At 38.5% G+C, this 23,787-nt stretch overlaps 1 protein-coding gene across 1 annotated transcript; it reads right to left on the minus strand.

Annotated features, from left to right (window-relative positions):
* Positions 1-20,584: 20,584 nt before the first annotated feature.
* On the minus strand, positions 20,585-23,787 carry LOC145005294 (zinc finger protein CONSTANS-LIKE 9-like). The gene is made up of 5 exons (XM_078964374.1): positions 23,601-23,787; positions 22,220-22,813; positions 21,823-22,035; positions 21,428-21,744; positions 20,585-21,186 (listed from the first exon to the last, which is right to left on the minus strand). The coding sequence occupies exons 2-5, from the start codon at positions 22,751-22,753 to the stop codon at positions 21,057-21,059; spliced, it is 1,194 nt and encodes a 397-aa protein (XP_078820500.1). The 5' UTR covers positions 22,754-22,813; positions 23,601-23,787; the 3' UTR covers positions 20,585-21,056.

The following is a 23,787-nucleotide window of genomic DNA, read 5'->3' on the forward strand; positions in this document are numbered from 1 at the left end:
TGAGCATCCTATGAACTCCACCTCGAACAAGAACTTCCTTTCCTTACCTGCCATTCGTCCCCGAATGGACCTACCTCCTACGAACATCAACCAAGTCCAAGAAAAACTTGAACTTCTCCGTGGGCAACGACTTTGTCAACATATCTGCAGGGTTGACCTTGGCATCAATCTTCAGTATTGAAAACTTGTCTCCTTCCAGAATATCCCAAATGAAAAGTTTACACGGCCCGTATAAACATGGACATGGGTTTAAAAACAATTTTCATCTTTCTTAAAAGTATGCAACCGGTTTCATTTTGGGGTTTGTCGATTTTGGGAGCTTTCTGGGCGATTTTCTGGAGGATTTTGGAGTTTAATAACACATAGAAACATTTGGATTTCGTTTCGTAAGAACTTTAATTTCATTTCCTAGGTTTGTGATCTTGTTCTAGTCATTTGTGGCTAGAACTTTAGTTTCTCTAACTTTATATCTTGACTTCTTAGTGGTGATTTCAATCATGTGACTTGATGTTTGTTTTCAATTTCCATTTAGTGAATTTGATTTTGCTTCAATCGAATGTTTGATTCTAACTGGCCATTAAATTAGGGTTAGGTCATTCAAGTTATCCAATTGGAAAATTTGTAATTATTTTGTAAATTGGATTGAGTAACAAGCACTAAACTGATTTATGTTGAATGAATTTAGTGTAAATCTTATTCGCACACTCTTACACTCCTGAGTTTATGAGGAGTATTGAGAGTTGTTGGGAACATTCACATAAATCTCATTGCAACCTTTTAATTTCTATCTAAGAGCTTGTTTAGACTTAAATTTGAAGGTTAGGTTATTTTCAAAGAGCTTGTTTTGAATATGACAATGTGGTGACTGGGAAGTGTTAGAGCTTGTCAACACTTCCAAGTACCAACTTAAATAAAATTGAACAAATATTGTTTCAGCCATGGAATCACATTGCCAGACAGTCTTGCATAGATTTGGAGTCCTTGCAAATCTTGAATCTATTTTATTTAATCGATCATTTACTTATTGTTTTATTCTGTTGTTTAAATCATTACAAATCTTGAATCTATTTGTTGAGGGTAGGTTGGAAAGAGGGTCATGGGGAGCAAGTAGGTAGTGCTCAAGACGACCGAGCTTATACAACAAGTTAGATAGAGATTATTGACGGCTCATATCCGCCAGAAGAGTTATCCGGATTGGTGGTGCTCTGAGCTAGAGTTTCAGGTGGGGGATTTGGAGCTTCTGAAGGTGTCACCCTGGAAGGGTGTTATCCTCTTTAGGAAGCGGGGCAAGTTGGGACCTAGGTTTATTGGTCATTTCTGAGTTTTGGCCCATGTGGGCAAAGTGGATTACCGATTGGAGCTATCGGAGGAGTTGAGACAAATTCATGATACCTTCCATGTTTCCCAGTTGAGGAAGTGTATAGCTAAAGAGATAGATGTGGTCCCTTTTGGAGAACATTTAGGTCGACGATCGTCTGAACTACGTTGAGAAGCCCATGGCAATTCTGGATTGGGGAGTGAATACCTTGGGTAACAAGGTATTGAACTTGGTCAAAGTCTAGTGGCAACACCAGACAGGCTCGGAGTAGACGTGGTAACCCGAGTCCGAGATACGTGAACACTATCTTGAGTTGTTTGTTGAGGATGACTTCGAGGGCAAAGTTTGATTCTAGTGCGGAGAATTGGAACATCCGAATGTCAGGTATTATTATTGCTCTATAAAAAGTTGCATAATTGGTCCCTAGAGGAAAAGGGATTCGCATTTTGGTCGTACGGTGGACGTACTTGAGGGTAAGCATAACGTACTCGTGTAATGTGGAAATGCGAATGATCTGCTAGTATGCTGGTGTAACACCGTAAATTTTCAAACAACAATTTCATTTTAAAATCACATAATTCTCATAACACATTCAAAAATATCCCAATTATTTAATTAACAAAACTCAACTCCATAATTGTTTGATTAATTATCCAGGATCCTAAAAACATAAATTTTTCTCTTGTGTGTACAATCAAGCCGACGCCTTCCCGCGATCCTGAGTAGAACCTGAAACATATATCACATAACACGGTAGACACGAAGCTTAGTGAGTTCCCCAAAATACCACAAATATCCCATTAGCCTCTCATGGCTATACTCAGATAAGACCCTCCGGTTAATGTGTCTCAGTGGGACCCTCCTATCCTACAACTCGGGTGGACCTTCCGGTCCTAACTCAGTCAGTTCAGAATAATACACAACATAAATCACAAAGACATAATGCAAGATATCACAATACTCAATATAACACATAAGACCCTCCGGTCACACAAGGATTACCACTCTAGGTAAAGTATAGTGAAAAGACTCACCTCGGATGATAAACAGCTCCTATAGATGTTGTTGTTGCCAAGGTTCTAAATAACGTCAGGTGTGTCTTGGCGGAAAGGTAAAAGTTAAGCCATGACAAGCCTTGGCGAGCCATGACATTTTTCAAGGCGTGACTATATTACATACATTAAAAGATATAAAATCATATAATTATTGAATTTTATCAAATATATGAAGTTTTTAGAAGTGTTATATTAATATATATATATATATATATATATATATATATATATATATATATATATATATATATATATAAAATAGAAAAAAGTTGATAAAAACTCATTTATTTTAGGCCCGATAAGAAAAACAACAGAAAAAAAAATCCGCACCTTGAAAAAAACTTGCACCATAACACGATAATGCGCGCATTGACACATTATTTGGGCACCAAGCTTAACAAATCCGCGTTGGACGTTTTTGTAATGGCTACACCACGCCTCAAGCCATGGCACGCCTTGAGGCGCGACATGGCGTGCTTTTTAGAACCATGCCTACTGCACACCAGCCTCTAACATTGGACCAAAATCCATAATTACCCAATTAAGATCTAAGTCAAAACTCTCACTCTTTAGGTCTAAAGGTAGTCCACCAACTAACCTATCAATAAACTAAAACCTATTGGGCCCACCAAGCCCAATAATGAATGGGCTCTCCCGAGGCCCAACTCTCAAGTCCAAATGACGAGCTCAACACAAGGGCCCAAGTATATATATATATTTCTTTGATCAAAATCCCTAGTACAAAAGCCCAAAAATCTAGGCCCAATCCTTAAGTCCCAAAAAGCCCACAGCAAGGTTATGTGGGGCGTACCTCCCTTGCTACGCTCAGCGTACACAAATATGCATGAAACCTGATCGGGGACACCAACCCAGTACGCGGGGCGTACTAGGATTACGCTCAACGTACGTCCAGTCTTGCTTTTTCCCATTCTCCTGGTCTTAACCCGTTAAGACCATAGCTACACTTTCAGATCTGGACTCCCTAAAGGCTCATACTCCATAAAGTTTGTGACTTTAAGCCTTTGCATGGCTGGTAAAGTCCCAAACACAAAAAAAATCTCACTCTTTACTCTCAAATTTTCTAATATCTCATACATGAGGTGGTTCTCACGTCCACGACCTTGTTTTATGGATCCTCTCCATTAGAAACACTTAAAGATATTAATCTCTAGAGTGCAACAACTCATAAAGCTTCAAGCTTTGGGACCAAAAACCCTAAAATGGACCATATCATGCACAAATCAAAAGGATGGGAAAGCTTTGAGCTTTATACCTTTAAATGATGCTCCATCCACAGAAAAGCTCAAATCCAAAGCCTGGACTCCAACTTTATTCTCTTCCTTGCTCCTTCTTCACTCAAAATATCCCACAATAACACTTATAAGCTCATAATGGTCACTCAAGCTAAAAGAACGAGAATTAGGGTTTTTGAGAGAGTTGGGATCTGGAAATGATGGCCAGGAATGAGGCCATCTTATTCTTTATATAGGGACACCCCCTCATTTAGGGTTTTCGCTCTGTGCCTAGTACACCCAACGTACTAGGTGGCTTTGCTTAAAGTTCAAGCGCATGAGTACGCTAAGCGTACACACACGTACGCCCAACGTACTCAGCTGCCACTTTTCTTAATTAAGGGACTTATCTTGCCAAAACTTCAAACTGTCATAGCTTCCTCGTTATAAGTCTGTTTCCAATGAACCTCATATGTACGAAAAAACGATGAGAATCCCTACTCTTCTAGAAAATTGTCAGTGCTCCAAGGCTTCCTCATGCCCGGGTTGCACCCCACGAACCCTAAATTGCGGGCGATCCGGAACTGAATGTTAAAATTCTCCCCCACTTGATTTAGATTTCGTCCTCGAAATCACTCCTTATGAACACATAGATCGAACCCGATAACCCAAGAAACACCATCGACCTCATATCATACAACAATCTCCTCCGAAGAGATCTGAACCCAACAGGAACTCCCAATCCCGATGAAAAAATAGACTCATCTGTCACTGCGGTACTCGTTCTGTCTCTCCAGAACTTGAAAACTCTAATGGTCTGTCTCCCTACCAGACCGTCCTCATGAGATATCATCATGTTAATCGCTCATCGAATAACATACTTTAAGAACACTCTACTAATTATGATTCTCTAATCGATCCCGGTTGTAACTCGAAAGGAATGGAAGGGTCATATCCCACCAAGGACCCACCGCCTGAATAGCTATCAAAACTCTTCTGAAGGAATGATCCTCAAAACTCTGCCCTCCGACACAAGGAATTACACATGCCAGCTCAGAACGATCCTCTGACACCCATAATCATGAGCCCCAGATCCTCTCAAATGTTCCTTCTGACACTGAACACCATGTCAACTCTTGACCCAACATTGGGACCTCCAAGGGATACTCATTGCCCACCCAACAAGTCAACTTTATAACTCCCTTTCGCAATAGTTATCTCAGCCCTTGATGTGACACGTGAAGTCATGAAGTTTTCCTTACCTCAAGTGAACACTACAATCCCCTTCTGAAGTCGCTTCACCTCTGATCTCTGTCGTCTACTACTCACGAGTTCCATGCATCTCATGGTCGTTCCCAAACCAAGAAAGTAGACTACTCAAGTCTAAAACATCAGATGGAAACACATACCTTTCAAAATGAGATCCACCCAAAATCCCAACCTAATTATCCTCCACACAGATAGAGCCAAACTCGCCCACAAGAGTCTGGTCCGACACAGAATTGGAACTACTCGTCCCGATCTAGCACTCAACTTATGACCCATGTTCCACGATTATACGTATGCATTACACCTCGATCCGTCCAATCCGCGACAGCCCCTGTCTAACTTAAAATACAATGATTTTCGACTACTGCTGAGACCCCAGTCTCGTCCTTGGTTCGGCCACTAGGTTCTCACAGACTCCTCTGGTAAGGCTACCCAGGCCTACGAGCCGCTCTGTGTCACACCCGGACTAGTAAGGCTGCGACTTCCCGCAGTTATATAACACTCTCTCTTACTGACTAACAAGTGCTACGACTCCCCATAGTCCTATGGCACTCTCTCATTGCCTCACGAATTCTACAGTCCCCCGCAGTCTTACGATATTCTCTTTTTCTTTCTCGCTAGCTCATGAATGTTACGGCTCCCCGAAATCTTACAGTACTCTCCCTCCCCCCTCTCTCTCTCTAACTCACGAATGTTACGACTCTCTACATTCACTCGATAATCTATCCCTGACTCACGTATGCTATGGCTATCCGCAGTCACACGATACCGTTTCTCCGACTCACATATGCTATGACTCTCCGCAGTCACACGATACCCTTTCTCTGACTCACATATGCTACGGCTGTCCGCAGTAACACGATACCCTTTCTACGAGTCACATATGCTACGATTCTTTGTAGCCACACGATACTCTCTCTCTCTCTCTCTCTCTCTGACTCACGTATGCTACACTTCTCCACAGTCACACGATACTCTCTCTCCGACTTACATATTCTATGACTCTTCGTAGTCACACAATACTCTCTCTCTTATTCTCCATGGGCTCTCTCCCCACGATCTCCCCTGACAGTCCTAAGAGATTACTCCCACCCGGATCTGGTCACTCTCTTATCACCCCATATTCTCATCCTCAAGTCGTCAGCACACTTAGTTCACTATCGAATACTCCATGGCCCAACATAGATAAGTACACACACTTACCCAGGTTAAGCATCACTACTCCTGACAATAATCGTTGTGATAAAACACATTCTCTTGCTACAATTCACATTCTTGGATAATCCCGTTTGATGATAATTAGATGAAGAGCTTCCACTGGATCAATAGTCACTTGGTACTCCACTCGCCATCTCACCAATCAAGTCCCAAAGAAATCCTAATTTTTTGGGTATCATACTCGGATACCTCGGTACACCATCACAAATCTCACGATGTCTTGCTACGACCACTGATCTCCCTCTCGAAAATCTCATAACCTCGAAATACTTCAATTCTCCATTTGAAGCACGGAGGAATCATCAATGTCTGAGAACACATCGACAATAATCCAAAACCCCATCCTCTCCTGAGCACATACAACATGCATCATCACGCTCTGTCTCTTGCCCCATCCACCAATAACCCAAGTCCCATGTGTCCATACCGAAGATCTCCATAACCAGTTCTCTAACCGCACTCGAACAAATCTATGACCCTCTCAATAAAATATCCAGTTCTCCCCCACTCAGGTTTCGAACCATCACCACTTGGAATACCAACAGTCTACTCCACAGAATGTTTCACCAGGTACATCACACTTGACCCTTGGAACGTACTTCGTAACACTCGATGGTCTTCCCGATAAAGACCAAGCAACTCCAAATATAGCGAATCTCAGATGAAATCCTTAGAATTCCCCTAAAACGACTGCCTATAATCATCCCAAAATATCATACCGACACACCGCCGGGTATCCCAACTGTCCCGAATTAGTCACGACTCTCAATCTAGAAATAATACGTTATCACACACCTTGGCTTTGATCCCTCAACCAACCTTCCATCGCGTGGTCACCATAGAACAAGTAACTTTACTCTCACAGTCGATACACAACGTAGGCAACGAAGGCCGCTGCCCCGGTGCACTCCTCTTGATCACCGGGAATTGCTGCAAAAATTATGCCTTACTCAGCTAAGACATCTCCTTGTCCCCTTCCATCTCAGTCCTTACTAATGACTCCCTCATGGTATAGGAAATACCTTGCAGCAAACATACTACCCAAATACTCTAGTGAAAAGGTCGCAACATATGCTACCCCATGGGGTTTACCTCCAAACTCTGAAACCGGAAGCTCGTTATGTCCTTTGCTTCTCATAGGAAACGGGAAATTCGCAACTCTTGTCACAGAAAGTGACATCTCAACTACGGGCCGACTGCTCAACTCAGACCGCCATCCTCCATATAGCCTCACCTCTACTCATCCTCGAGTATTGCGACTCCAATTGGCGTCTCACTTGTAAAATCTCTCGGAACTTAACTCAGTTCCCTCTCAAGGTACACTCCATTGAAGCTTGTTCTACATGGCCATCTGGCCCCACATTCTATCATATCCGTTCTTAGTCTAAACAATCACAATGGGATAACTGGTAAAGTCAAAAGCACTATCTCTTACGAATCATGGTACTCGGACCATGTTATCTCTTCCCTATCTGCTACGAATCATGGTACTCAAACCATGTGATCTCCTCTCAATCTTTTACGAGTCATGGTACTCGATCCATGCTATCTCCCTTCAACCTGATACGAGTCATGGTAATCGAACCATGTTATCTCCCTTTAATCTGTTACTTAGAACCCCTGGAATTTTCCCTGATTCAAGTATAGCTCTTCTGTTTCAGTAGTACGGGCTCGTACTACCTATCACATCTACCCATACTTTAAACACGTATCATCCCAAATTTCCTAAGTAACTGCTCAACCTCTTCGATCGCCAATATCATTACACATGTTCACTCTCCAGCGAGTACTCTCCCTTATCAGCGTACTCATATGACTAAGGTTACTCCCTAGGCTCTTCCTAGATTCTCACACTTCTTTGCCATCAGCTGCTGAAGAACTCCTCATGATGCCAGCCATCTACCTCCTGAATATCGTCGTATTCACTTAGTAGTTGAATCCGATCATCAAGAGTTCCATAAAACACAAAGCAAGCAGCATTGGGAATTCGAATAATCCTCCACCGGCACATAACTCTACTCGAGCATGCAACTCCACTTGCTCTACTCACAACTCAAAAAGCATCACCGAACTCATGCTATCTTACCTCTCGTGGTATCTAACTACTCTTCTTACTATACTCCTCAAATGTTCATCTAGGTATCTCTCCTAGATTATCCCTCAACTCAAAACTCTCTTTAAGTGATTCCAGCTAGATACTCTTACTCAGCACATACTCAAGGCACATAATAGATAGCAACTACTCCTAGGCTAAGGCATCAAAAATCAAGTAACTCTAGCCCTAAGTGTGAATTACTTAGCCTATCCTCTAGCATGCACCACTAATATCTCATAAATATCTCATAACATAAATAAGTAAGGGTATTTTAGGAAATCACCGTTTAGGCTCTGGCTGATTGTACACGTTGCTCCAACTCGTTTTCTCTTAAAATTCTTTCTCATTTTAGAAAAATCATTTCATTTGAATTTTTTTTCTCAAATCCTCAGTATGAGTTCAAACACACACGAAGGTACACCTGAATCCATCAAACCAAGGCTATGATACCAACTTGTAACACCGTCAATTTTCAAACAAAATTTTCATTTTAAAGTCACATAATTCTCATAACACATCCAAAAATATCCCAATTATTTAATTAACAAAACACAACTCCATAATTGTTTGATTAATTATCCAGGATCCTTAAAACATAACTCTTTCTCTTGTGTGTACAATCAAGCCGACGCCTTCCCGCGATCCTGAGTAGAACCTGAAGCACATATCATATAACACAGTAATGACGAAGCTTAGTGAGTTCCCCAAGATACCACACATATCTTATTAGCCTCTCATGGCTATACTCAGATAAGACCCTTCAGTCAATGTGTCTCAGTAGGACCCTCTGGTCCCACAATTCAGGTGGACCCTACGGTCCTAACTCAGTAAGCTCAGAATAATACACAACATAAATCACAAAGACATAATGTTGGATATCAAAATACTCAATAGAAAACATAAGACCCTCCGTTCACACAAGGATTACCACTCTAGGTAAAGTATAGTGAGAAGACTCATCTCGGATGATGAACAACTCCTATACATGCTGCTGCTGCACACCGACTGTAACACCTCGAATCTAGAAGACCTAGGAAGGAAAGGAAAACCTCAAAATCAAGAAGCGACTCATCAAGTAGGTGGGATGACTCGACGAGTAGGAGCATGATTTGGGTCGCGGGTTAAGTGACCAACTCGACGAGTCGGGGGATCGACTCGACGAGTTGGTTTAGGTTTGGAAAACCTTAAATTCGGGACTTGGTACCCTATTTAAGCATCTTATTCTCCTTCTCATGGTCTCATTTCCCAGCCTCCAAGACCAAAACCCTAGATCTCGAAACCCTAATGCTTGTGAGCCATTTTTGAGAATATTTTGTGTTCTTGAAGTCAAGAAGAAGAAGAGGAAACTTGAAGGCTCAAGGAAAGGCATGCAGATCCATAAGTAGCTTCTCAATCTCATTATTTTCTGGTAATCAAGTCTCTAACTTGATCGTTAGTTCATTAGATCTATCCTTTCCCCCTTTTATGAAGGTTTTGGTCCAAGAATGGTAGCTTTTGGGATTTGGACGTCCCAAGCTAAGATCCTTTCAGATCTGGAATCTATAAGAGTGGTTAAGGCATAAAGGTGCAAACTTTATGCCATTATAACCCCCCATGCAAGGTTTAAGAAGTTGTTATGGCCTTTTGAGCAAAAAGGGCCATGCATGGATGTAAAGGCAGAGGCTTTGCATGAGATATCGACCCTAGAAGATTAGATATGGGTCCCGGATGCCTTGTGCTCGAATGAAATCATCTAAATAGATTTGGACCTAGGGGGACTCGGCGAGTCAGGTCATGGTTTCCTAATATTTCCTGTTTCTGTGTAATGTAGTTGAGTCCAGAAGAGGAATCAGCAGGTTGGATGGGTTGTTGGACTTGTAGACCAAAGAACTCGACGAGTTCAAGGTTGAACTCGGCGAGTTGAGGATGAATGGACCGACTAAGACGAAGATGGACTCGTCGAGTTCAAGGATGAACTCGACGTGTCATGAGCAAAATGTCCATACTTTGTATAAAGGAGTAGTCGACGAGTCCAAGGAGAACTCTACGAGTAGGGAGTGGAAGGTCCCGACTAGGTAAGGGAAAACTTGATGAGTTCAAGGAGAACTTGACGAGTAAGACCGAAGTCCAGAGTTATGTGTGGATTGTGGAACTCGACGAGTTGGTGGGTCAACTCAGAGCATTGACTTTGACCAAGTTTGACCTGGTTTGACTTTTGAAGGTATTTTGGTCTAAGTGTCATTTTGGTAATTGATAGCTCGGGGAAACAAGTGATCAGTAGTTCGAGGATCTACTAGCTTGCGCGGGGGGGGGGGGGGGGATTATTCGCAGGATTCCACAGTCAGCTTGTGAGGTGAGTTCTCTCCAGTATGAACGGGTCTAAGGCACCAATGCCGTCCCGTTTATGTATGCTATTGTATATCAGATTTAGATCCAATGATGAGCGAGTCCCGAGGAAGGTTTATATGCATGTTTTTCGAGTTACGGTCCGATGCCTTGTGGTAACCGAGGCAGTAGTGTATGTTTAGTTATAATTGTTGCCTTTGTGATACTTGCATGTGCCTGGTAGGGAGGTGAGTGTGGGCGGGGGGCCGTACCTCATCACCCAACTGAGTGTGGATGGGGTTCCATATCTCATTAGTAGCAGAGTAGGGGCGAGGCCCAAGATAGGCGGGACCTTGAGACTAGCAGTTATAGTATAGTGATTGTGTGTTATGTGATAGCATGATTATATGTTATTTTTTGTATGTGTATAGCGGGCGGGGACCGGAGACAGACGGGGCCTAGTAGAAACAGATCTGTATATTGAGTGACGCACGATGCCAGGCGGGGCCTGATGCCGGATTTGTACGATGCCGGGAGGGGCCCGATGTAGCGGGCTAGGCCCAATGTTTGTAGTATGTGTATATATGTATGGTATGTGGTAGTATGGGGAACTCGCTAAGCTTCGTGCTTACAATTTTCAGTATCGGTTTCAGGGATTTCCGATAGCGGATGGGAGGAGCTCGGGATGACTGCATGGCACACACTAAGAAGTTCTAGCCTGGGATGTTTACTATGATAAAAAGAACATGTTTTGAGATGATACTCTAATTTGATAAATGTTTTAAAAATAATTTTTGGTCATGATTTTTGGAATGTTACACCGGCCTCTAGTACTGGACCAAAATCCACAATTACCCAATTAAGATCTAAGTCTAAACCCTCACTCTTTAGGTCTAAAGGTAGTCCACTAACTAGCCCATCAATAACCTAAAACCTATTGGGTCCACCAATGCCCAATAATGAATGGGCTCTCCCGAGGCCCAACTCTCAAGTCCAAGTGGCGAGCCCAACACAAGGGCCCAAGGCACATATATAAATATTTTTCTGCTCAAAATCTCTAGTACACAAGCCCAAAAATACAGGCCTAAAAAGCCCACAACGAGGTTACACGGAGCGTACCTCCCTTGGTACGCTCAGCGTACACAAACATGCACGAAACCTGATCGGGGACACCAACCCAGTAGGCGGGGCGTACTAGGATTACACTCATCATACATCCAATCTTGCTTTTTCCCATTCTCCTGGTCTTAACCCATTTAGACCATAGCTACACTTTCAGATCTGGACTCCCTAAAGGCTCATACTCCATAAAGTTTGTGACTTTAAGCCTTTGCATGGCTGGTAAAGTCCCAAACACAAAAACTCTCACTCTTTACTCTCAAATTTGCTCATATCTCATGCATGAGGTGGTTCTCACGTCCAAGACCTTATTTTTTGGATCCTCTCCACTAGAAACACTTAAAAGGATAGATATTAGTCTTTGGAGTGCAACAACTCATAAAGCTTCAAGCTTTGGGACCAAAAACCCTAAAATTGACCATATCATGCACAAATCAAAAGGATGGGAAAGCTTTGAGCTTTATACCTTCAACTGATGCTCCATCCATAGAAAAGATCAGATCCAAAGCCTGGAATCCAACTCTATTATCCTCCATGCTCCTTCTTCACTCCAAAAATCTCACAAGAACACTTATAAGCTTACAATGGTCACTCAAGCTCAAAGAACGAGAATTAGGGTTTTGAGAGAGCTGGGATCTGGCAATGGTGGTCAGGAATGAGGCCATCTTGTTCTTTATACAGGGGCACCCCCTCATTTAGGGTTTTTACTCTGTGCCTAGTACGCCCAACGTACTAGGTGGGTTTGCCTAAAGTTCACGCACATGAGTACGCTAAGCATACACACACATACGCCCAACGTATTGTGCCGCCACTTTTCTCAATTAAGGGACTTATCTTGCCAAAACATCAAACTGTCATAGCTTCCTTGTTATAAGTTTGTTTCCAATGAACCTCATATTCACGAAAAGGCGACGAGAAGCCATACTCTTCTAGCAAATTGTCGCTGCTCCGAGGCTTCCTCATGCCCGGGTTGCAGCCCACGAACCCTAAATCGCGGAGGAACCGGAACATGATGTTACATTTAGGAGATTATTAAGTGATTTTGGTGTATATTGTTGAAGAAGGAGTTGTAGCTTGCAAGCTTGTAGATCCGGGAACCTTTCCTCATTATGCATCTTTTTCAAGTATAAAGTTTATACCTTGATGAGTTTCCTATTTGATCTCCATGGTTGAGTTATGAGCTTTTTGTCCCCAAGATTGGACCTTTATGAGTTTGGAGTACTCTAGAGTATCTTAGCTGTCCTTTCATGTATTTTAGGACATGTAGATTCCTAAAAATGGTTGCTTGATCATTCTCTATGGCCCATGCATGAGTAAAATAACTTAGAGAGTGATGAAAGTTAAAGTTTGTTGCATTGGTTCCTTCCTAGCCATGCAAAGGCTTAAAGTCGATGACTTAATGGATTAAGACACCGTAGGATGGTCAGATCTGAAGTTGGGTTAGATTTCTTAGCGAATTAAGACACAAATTTTGTGAAGGCTGAATCAGACGGAGTATTTCGGGTGTACTTCTGGCTACCCCCCGCGTAGCCAGTTTCGTACCCCATTGGTCGTTGATTGCCTAGCTCGCCCAACGTATGCGCTGGGCAGTTGACATTTGTTGACTTTTGACCTTTGGTCAAGATTTAGGGTTTTCGACCATGAGAATGGAAAAATTGTCCGTTTTCCCTTAAAGGACTTAGTTTTGGGATTTGGACTCACTAGGGCTAATTCTTTTGTTGACTAGGCGGAGTCTAGTTCAGGCAGCTTGGGTGTGAGATTTACTTGTCGTCAGTATCAGGTGAGTCTCCTCACCTATTCTTACCTATGTGGTAGCATAACTGTATTTGTGATGACTAGCTGGGTCTAACTATTATTATTCATTATGTTGATTATGTGTGACTGAGACTGGGGATAGCCTCCAGGATTGCTGATAATCCATATGGCATGTTGTTGCCCACTGGGACTGATGATAGTCCTCAGGGTTGCTAATAACCTATAACTGTTTATTTATGTTGTGATATATGTGGTATCTTGGGGAACTCACTAAGCTTCATGCATAATGTTGTTGATTTATGTGTTTTAGGTACTTCTGAGGACCGCGGGAAGGCGAAGGTCTGATTGTACATACTCGTTGGGAGTTTTGTTACTGGGACAGTTTGAGAACTCTAATATTTTATGATAATGGTTGTTTTGGATAATTATGTGTTTGATAACTTGGTTTATGAAACTTTATTTTGGTAAATTAAAAATGAAAAATGTGGTCTACAATTTGAGGTGTTACACTACTTGGCCGACATTTGTGCCTTCGACCCATGAGTACAGTGAGAAAAACTGACATTTCAATGCAACGAGTAGCAGAAAAGTTCACAGCACCAAGTACATCTCTAACACCAACTCTATAGATCACCTAAATGAATCTGGGACTTTAAGCTTAGTTAATAATCCCAAAAGACCTAAAATACCCAAACTACTCTTAGTCAACCTTGGAGAAAAGGTCAAAGTCAACAAACCAACCGAGTCAACCCAACCGAGTTAATCGATCTGATTCAACCCAGCCGAGTATGCTGGGCATTCCCAGTGGAACGCATGGCGTACTCCTATTGACCAAGAAGGTGGGGGATTGACCACATACAGACAGTGTACCATTTGGTATGCCCAACATACGTTCCTAATCACCTCAACTTCTTATTAAGATCTTAATACATCAAATCCTTACATCCAAATCCAGAGAACAATTGCTCTGATACTGCTGATGGGTTTTATAGATTAAAAAAATCAAATTTTGGCAGAAAACATAAAACACGAAGTTCACATAAACCCTAAAGATTCTATGTTCTCACTGTGATTTGTAAACAACAATTTGAATTCAAGAACCGTAAAGGACATTGCTATTTTCGATTTAAGGGATAATAGAAAACATATATTTTAGTTTATTATTGTAAAAAAACTAGAAATCCTTATTTATAGAACTTCAGAAAGCCAACACCAAAAATCGTGTGCCTCTGATGGCTGACACCCAAACCCTAGCAGTTGGAGGCTTATTGAAGAGAGAGGGGAAATGAGAGAATTTTTGGAATTCCTTTGAGGAATGAGAGTGCCAAAAATATGAGACCAATGGAGGGTTTATATAGATGACTAGAGGGGGTTGGACAAGGCAGTTTTTCTTAGATAAACCTTATCCCTTTTGCTTTCCCCCTAAGTTTCTTAGAGCCCAAGAAAAGCTCTAGAAACCATATAGAATCCCATCCTAGAACTATCCACCCTTAGGGAGGTTCTAGAATTAGTCATTGCTCAATCTTTTAAACATTGTCACCTTTAGTCCTTCTACTTTTAATTATTCCAATTAATCCAAAAATTAATTCCAATTATTTTATAATTAAACAATATAATTTCGAATTAATATATTTTTCTCAAAACATATTAATTAACTATTTATTTTGATTTCTAATTAACATTCCAGTCTCTCTCTCCAAATAACATTCCAGTCTCTCTCACTAGGTTTGAGGACAACCCAAAAGGACTTTGCTAACAATTTAAGTTTATAATAATTTAGTTAATAACTTAGATACCTAATCCAACACATACTACATTAAAACTAAATCCTATCATACAAATTATATATATACTGGAGCACATAATATATTGAGAAAACTCACATGTGAATTTATTCAAACGATTCACAATTATCTGGGTGATTATATTGGTGATCCAATCTGGCTGGTAGCGTGTCTAACAAGTATTAACCTATAATACTATAACTTATTAATTCCTATGACAATTTGGTAATGGAAGCTAGATCTTTCACTAATCTCAGTGAATGTTGAGAGTTCTATCAAATAAAAATCAACCAGGCAGGAAAGTTGGGAGGCAAGACCATTTCGGCATATAGCATTTATGAAATCCAACAACCAAACCAACATGACAATTCTAGACACATCTCCTACAGATCAATCAACATTATAAATGAGATTACTGATAAATCTTGTTTATATATTCATAACAACGACTATGAAAATAAATATAAGTTACACTTAAAGCGTAGTAAGTGTAGCCTAACTTACAAAGAGTTTCTAGTAAATACTGGAAAAATCGTGGGCAGAACTTCGACCCAAACATTGGCTCAGCTAAAACTTCTAGAATCTAGGGAAAACTTGGACCAAAGAAGTAGAAATTCCAAATAAAGAGAGCCCTGGAAGTGTGGAAGAAATGGGGGAGGGGTGATCCTATTTATATGTGATTTTTGGGGGTGCGCGCCACACGTTTAAGGCAACGTCTCCCCAGCCTATTTGTGTCACGTGTCAGCTTCGACGTGGTCCGCGTTGCCACATTTTAGAAACGCATACCGTGTAAAACACATATTTTATAAATTCCTTAACTTTTTCATACGAACTCTATTTTTGATGTTCTTTTTATCCTTGTGTAGCTATCGACAAGGAATACAACTTTCATTTAGACTCTGTTAGCTAATTCTCACCTTATATTTAATTTATTATTTTAGAAAATTTAGACGGTTAAACTTCGTTTAAAATTTATATATCTTTTATATGACATCCGTTGTCGATTGTATTCATATCGATAGAATTGTATCTATGATATCTTCAACTCTCATTTAGATTGTTTCAGCTAACAATCGACCGATTTCTGTTTTGATTTCTGTGTCGCACAATGATGCGCTGAAACTTCTAAAAATCATAACTTTCTCATACGGAGTCAGATTTAGACATTCTCTTCATGCATACTCTTGGTTTTACGATTACTGTGACTTTCGTTTAGATTTCTTTGGCTAATAAGAAACCTATCTAAAATTCACTTTATACGACGCGCATAGCCGTGTCGGTTTAATCGCAAATCTTCGAAGAAACATAACTTTTTCATATGAAGCCAGATCGAGTGTTCAATATATCTATGGAAATCGTATTGACGTTTCCTACATGATTATGAAGTAACATATATTTACTTTGAATTATATAAACAACGATTTATATTGAGTTCAATTGGAATGTGAAAACGAGATGTTACACGTGATGTATGTAGGACGGGGCCCGTTATGTTTGTGGGCGGGGCCCATATGGTTATGTTGTATTTTGGAGAACTCACTAAGATTTATGATTATGGTTTTATGTTTAAATGTTTCAGGTAATTTTGGTTCCAAAGGGAAGTGTCCAATTTGATCGCATTGCATCCCCTGGAGTTTTGCGTACTATCTTTAAAGTTTTCCGCACTATCTATTTTATGACTTTAATCTGATGTTTTGAAAATACATTATATTTTGATTATCATTTTGAATGATTTAATGAATGGTTTTGGTTGACGGGAATATGAAATTTTTATCTTGTATATTTGAGACATTAGAGTAGCCTAAATTATCAATTCTTCTTCTTCTTTAGTCTTTATCAAATGTGGTATGTTGAACTAAAACTCGTTAGATTAAATGTTACATCGAATTAAACATTTCAACCTGTATACTTAAAGTGTAAACTCGAACCCAACCTTACTTTATTTATTATAAACTCTAATTACAGATAGTATTAATAATTATATTTAATATTTTATTAATTTAGTAGTACATGTTGGGACCACAATCCATAATTAGGCATTGTTCTTGTTCAAAGACCAAATTTGTGCACATCATATTCAAGAAAGGAGAGTTAGGTATCACGATTCATGCATCTCTACCTTGGTCTAAGCCTACAAAGTAAAAAGGAAAGCATATATATGGATATTAAATGCGTTTAAAGGTATTCGTTTGGTAAAAAAATCATGCGTGGTATCTTATTTCAATATTATGTTAGTTAGGCCATGTGATATTTGATGTTTTCCTTTTTTGACTAAAAGAAAAATATAAAAATAGCTATCACTCATCTTTATATGATAATGGAAAAAAGATGCATGTAAATAATGAAGAACAAATAGGGCATAATATGGAAACAGTTGTAATAGATTGCAATCGATCGTTTCTTCATATTAATGTTTTATATTTACCTTAACAACTCTTTTGTACATTGTAGAAGAATAAGAGGTTAGTAGAAATATCGAAGTGAAGCGGGGGAATTTGATAAATTAATAACAACTAGATCTGTTGGGTTTTTGAAAGTCATGGTCCACTAAATGAATGTGAACTTGTACAAACAACCAAATACCGAAGAAAATGGACTGAAACAAAGTTTCTCCCAACAATAATAGCTAAACGATAAAGGAACAAAGTAAATAATAATCAACCACATGGGAAAAAAACATTTGTGGTTCCACTATCAACATGAAGTTGTCTAGTGTGGTAGCCTCTTGCTGGAGAGTGCAAACCACTTAAATCTCGTGTTCTTTGTGGTTAGCTTAATTTCTTGGTATCTTGTTTTGTTTATTGAGTTGTAAGTATTGCATGCATGATACTTTGTGACTTGCTATTTTTAATATAATGATTAATGTCTTTGTAGACCAAGCCTAAAATGACTTAGATATTAGACTTATAAGAGGATATCCTTTACATATTTGACTTATAAGAGGACATTCCTTAGAGTAAATAGTACTTTATTTGTGAAAAACATCACTAGTGTTATTTGTGTAGTTCAAATTTATTTTGATGATATTTGTTTTGGTTCTACCAACAAATGCATCTAAGGTGCTATTTAAATAGACTAAAAGATAAAGTAGAATTCAGAAATAATGAGGTTTTAATCCTATGTTTGATTATATTGTTGAAATTCATTTGTGTTATGTTTGATGTACTAGCTCTTAGCTGAAAAGGTAATTAATAGTTGAAAAGCTATCTATTAAATAAAAAACTAACTGATAAAAATGTTGTTTGGTTGAAAAAGTAGCTGAAAAATATATAATGACATTTAAAATAATGTGTTTCTATAATTAATTAAGGGGTATATCTGAAAATTTCTTAAAGAAAAACTCCTAAAAAGCTAGTCTAAGTAGCTTTTAAAAAAATTAGCATATAAACTACTTTTTGGCTTGTCAAACATGACAACTTAAAAAAGCTCGAAAAAGAAGTTAGCTTATCAGCATAATCTTGGTATATGACATTAAATCATATCTACATAAGTTAATATTTGGAAATGTTAACAAACTCTAACGCTTCCCATTCATCGAACTGATAAAATCAAAACAAGCTCTTTGAAAGATACTTAATCTCCTAATTTAAATATAAACAAGTTCTTAGAAAAAGATCAAAATATTGCATTAAGCTTTGTGTGAATGTTCCAAACAACATCTAATACTCCACACAAGCTTGAGAGCGTAAAGATGTGTGAACTTGGTTTACGTTAAAATCATTCAATGGAATTTAACTTGATTTTTGTTATTAGATTTAATTCACAAAACAATGACAAAATTTTCAAATCAATTAACCAAATGTTGCAACAATAATTCAAGTGGCCAACAAGAGTCAAAATCAAAATCAAACTTTTAATTCAAACAAAACAAAATCCACTAGATAGGATTGAAAAAGAACATCAAATCAAATTAATGAATTACAAACCATAGTCTAGACACATACTTAGAAAGCTAGGATTTTATCCAAACATGAATTAAATGAATAAACAACTCTAGTAGTGCAAGATAATACACAAATAAAACTTACAAATCCAACAATTAACGTTTCCAAATGTTTTATGATCAAAACCTAGCAGAAGTCTTTGAAATCCCTTGTCTCTATAGAGGTTGGGGTTTTGAAATGAAACGCCTGCGTAAAAATGACCCAAATCCTATAATAAGGCAAAAAAGGAAAACTGCCAATTGGTTACAGGCAGGACCTAGCGTGTCAATTTAGTGCAAAAGGAACACGACCCATATTAAGGGTAAAATAAGTTGCCTTATAGATAGGATTGAAAAAGAATATCAAAATCAAACTTTTAATTCAAACAAAACAAAATCAACTAGATAGGACTGAAAAAGAACGTCAAATCACATTACTGAATTACAAAACATAGTCTAAACACATAATTAGAAAGCTAGGGTTTTATCCAAACATGAATAAAATAAATAAACAACTCTAGTAGTGCAAGCTAATACATAAATAAAACTTACAAATCCGACAAGGAACGTTTCCAAATGTTTTATGATCAAAACCTAGCAAAAGTCTTTGAAATCTCCTGTCTCTAGAGATTGAGGTTCTGAAATGAAACGACTGCGTAAAAATTACCCAAATCCTATAATAAGACAAAAAGGGAAAACTGCCAAGTGGTTACGGGACATAACCGTGTCAATTTAGTGCAAAAGGAACACGACCATATTAAGGGTAAAATAAGTTGCCTTATATGAGTCTTCATCCAAAATCCAATGCTAAAAAGTGTTCATTTCAATTGAACACAAACAATCTCCATTTAGTGTAATTGAACCCGATCTGTGTCTGCCAACAAATCAAACTTTTTCTTCGGTCAACATGACCCATGTCGAACTTCACCACATGAATGTGCAAATAAAGTTGTTCACTAGAATAACATGTATTTTCTGAAAATGTGCAAGAAATGAAATGTCTTATGCTATTTATGATGCAAATATTGGTTAAAAGACATGGCAAAAGATGCACAAAATGCACCCAACAAGTGTAGTAAGCCGTTGATGTAGAATCTAACCACAATATGTCCTTGTGTTTGGTTTGCAATTTTCTTCCCTATACTTTAGTTTGATATAGTTGTGATCATTCAAGTTGTATAATTTTGTGTTGCTTAAAATAATTTTGTTCAAAACATTAAATCTCCCTTCCTTCTGCGCTCAATGCCCTTTCAAAAACTCATCGGATGATGTTAATTGTTCAATAACTCACTAAATATCATCTGAATTTAATGAGGTTTGAACTTAATTAAGCCTAAATCATCGATAATATTAAAACTTAAAACATAAATGCTCAAATATGATACTATTAAATCTTAAAACATAAACGCTCAGATATGCGGCTAATATTCGAAGATTGCAATTGAAACTTCAAAATCGGTGGTTAATCGAATTTCGATAACCAATTACAAAACTAGCAAAACACATTTTCACATGAGAAGAATCATCAAAACTACCACAAAACACAAAACCCATCCTACAAAAAGTTGTTTAATACTCAAACCCTAATTCAACTTTGATTTACATCTCCCATTTTTTTACATACCAACAAAAACACAACAATTATCACAAATTTTTCTATCTCATCATGCATCCAAATATGCTTATGTAGATACATACATAATTACATCATAAGTCTACACTAACAATCATCATCCATGATCCCAACAAGTCCACGCCCGCGATGACAATAAACCCTGTGTTCTTTCAACAAAAAACATTTACCATTTGAAGAAACAAAAACAGACTAAAACCAAGTTTAGCCCGAGGGGTGTTGACATCACGACAAATAATGTTGTTCTTGGAACTGGCGCGAAGATGTGGGAATCAGATGATTCGGATGAATCTTGAAATCGGAATCATTCGCATTACTTATTTTCATATCATAAAGACACATGTCAAGATTCTTAGTAGCTTCGAGTTTGACTCATGGGATCATAATCATACGCATCACCAGCCTTCACGAATCGCCCTTTCACACGCTTTCTTACATCTGCCCGTGCCTTTCGTGTTGCATATCTTACTCTCTTCTCAAATCTACCAGACGAAAAACACAAATTTAGGGTTTAGGGTTTAATATCAAAGTCAGGATCTGTTTGGTAATATGGAATGGAATGAACAAAGTAACTGAATGAGCAATCACATATTCTGCGAGGGAGGGGAATCCTATATTCCATTCCGTCATAATGCTCAATTCCATTCCCTCTTTGACTACGGTATACCAAACACTATCTTTTCATTCATATCTCATTATAGAAAGAGTAGTAAAGATACTCACTTTCTCATCTTCTTTTTTTCCCTGTAACGGAGGACAGCATCACTTCTGCTACCAATAGCGGCGGTGGTTTGATCAGAGCCACCACCACCACCCTGGATGAACCATGGTGGCTCACCCATTAGAATCATTGAAGAAGAAGCTCCACAATCTTGATATTCACCAGCACTACTCTCTCCTGTGAGACTTGAGAATGAGATGTTTGAATGTTGTCTTCCATAACAAGGATTTGGCTCTGTTTTGCAGCTCATTAATGAATCGGCTGATGCTGCATTGCTGCATGCTGGTTGCACTTGATTCCCATGTCCAGTTGATGATTCCTAAAAACACATAAAAATTACATCTTTTTTTTAATTGAATTAAAAAATTCATGTGTAATTGAGTGAAAGTAATAATACCTTGGCAGCATATGAACCATGAAAATTTGATTCAGCACCACCAAACAAACAATCAATCCCATCTTTTGCAAAAAGATGTTCAGGATCATTATGGCCTACACCAAAGAGTTCTTCATAGTTCTCAATGCTCAAGTCAACTTCATCCATATTAAAGTCAACATAGAATCCTTCATCATCACATGCTTCAGCATCTTTTTTCCCTGAATGTGATATCTGCATGTAAACAACACACGAAAATTCCATCACCCGATGCATGATTAAAAAAAATATACAAATGTGAGGGTGTTTGCATGCACTTTTTCATAGTTATTAGAAAATGTTATACATTTATCCACTCCAAATCTTTAATCTTTTAACCATAAATAACAATAAAAAAGCATAAATCGACCCAATTTACCTTTGATGAAGAAGAATTCAACTGTCCAACTTGTTGAACTACATTTTCCTGTTTATCATCAACACAAACACTTGAAGAACCTGTCCATAAATTCGATTCATTTACAACTGCATCTTGATTATTGTTGCTTCTAGAAGGTCCTTGACTATTATCAGCAATGCTCATTGACCCAATTCCTTGTTCACAAGTGGAATCAATAACCGAGGGCAATTCCGTCATAAACGACCAAATAGATGAAAGTTCAACAGCCGAAGGGCAACCCGAGTAGCAATTCAATGTTTGTCTACTGTGTGTGGTTGACCCGTTATGACCAACCCAATCACAATTTTGACAAAGTGAGACTTTTTCTTCTACACATCTAACCACTGCAGGTTGTGAATTACACCTATCACATACAAGTGTTCTTGAATGGCGTTTTGATAGAGCATTTGCAGAATGAACAACACGATCACATGATAAACATAAGTAGGCTGCATCTGATCTACAATACACCATTGATCTTGCTTCCCCACAATGATCACATTGGTACCCCATTTTTCAAGAATACCCCTTTTGACCCCTTCTTACTTCAATGGTTAATGTGTTCTATGCAACCTGTGCATAGAAGATCGATACATGAGAAATTGATTATAAATTTGGAAAAAGAAAATTCTCTTTTGACCGAAAAGGGACACGCTTTATTGATTCAGAATATGTTCTAGGGTAACGAAAAAGGGTCAATTCAAGAACAAATTATCTTAAGAAATTTGATAGCTTATCTTATGTGAAGAATATAGTAACATTTGTCTAGTAAAGATTGGAAAGGACATTTTTTTAAGATTAGAGTCTTGATCTGCAGAATGTTAAAGATGCGAAAGGGATAAAAGTTAAATTGAAAAGGTTCTTTTAGCATCTACAGATGCTAGCAAAAAGGTGAAGAATTTCGAGAAATCAGATTGTAGTATATAAGTACATGTGAAAATTGTGTATAGATACTATGACTTATGTAAAATTCATGCTGGAAAAGTAAAATTAATGGCGAAAAGAGTTTCATTGTTGCAAGAAATGTATGAATTAGTGTGAATTGAATAAATATGAATAAAGATTGAAAAAGTCAAAGCAAAATGAAGCCGGCCAGATCGAGCTTTAAAATATCAAATCCACGATGAAAATTTGAGCACAATTACAGCACACATCAACAAAAGAATCAGGGGAAATAGAACAAGAACAGAAATTGACAAGAGTTCATATTTTTACAAGAAAGCATCGAATTTTTCACAAAAAGAGACCAAATTCAAACCAACGAATCAAACCGACAACTTCTAGATCCAGAAAAACCGAAGGGATCCCGGAAAACCCATCTTTGTAAAGCAAAAACAAAAAAAAAATCATGAAAACTTACCAAATTATAAACCCAATTACACTGAAGCAAAGCAGATGTATTTCTGTTGTAGGATTTAAAAACCCTAATCAAGATCGGACCTTTCTCGTCTTCCTCCTTGTTTTCTGCGGCTGTGTTGTGAGGTAGGCGTTGGTTGTGGATGTTCTTTACTGTTTTGTTGTGTAAGATATCTGACAACACAAAATTT

Source organism: Lactuca saligna, chromosome 7, assembly GCF_052625555.1.
Source record: "Lactuca saligna cultivar CGN05327 chromosome 7, ASM5262555v1, whole genome shotgun sequence".
NCBI lineage: Eukaryota > Viridiplantae > Streptophyta > Magnoliopsida > Asterales > Asteraceae > Lactuca > Lactuca saligna.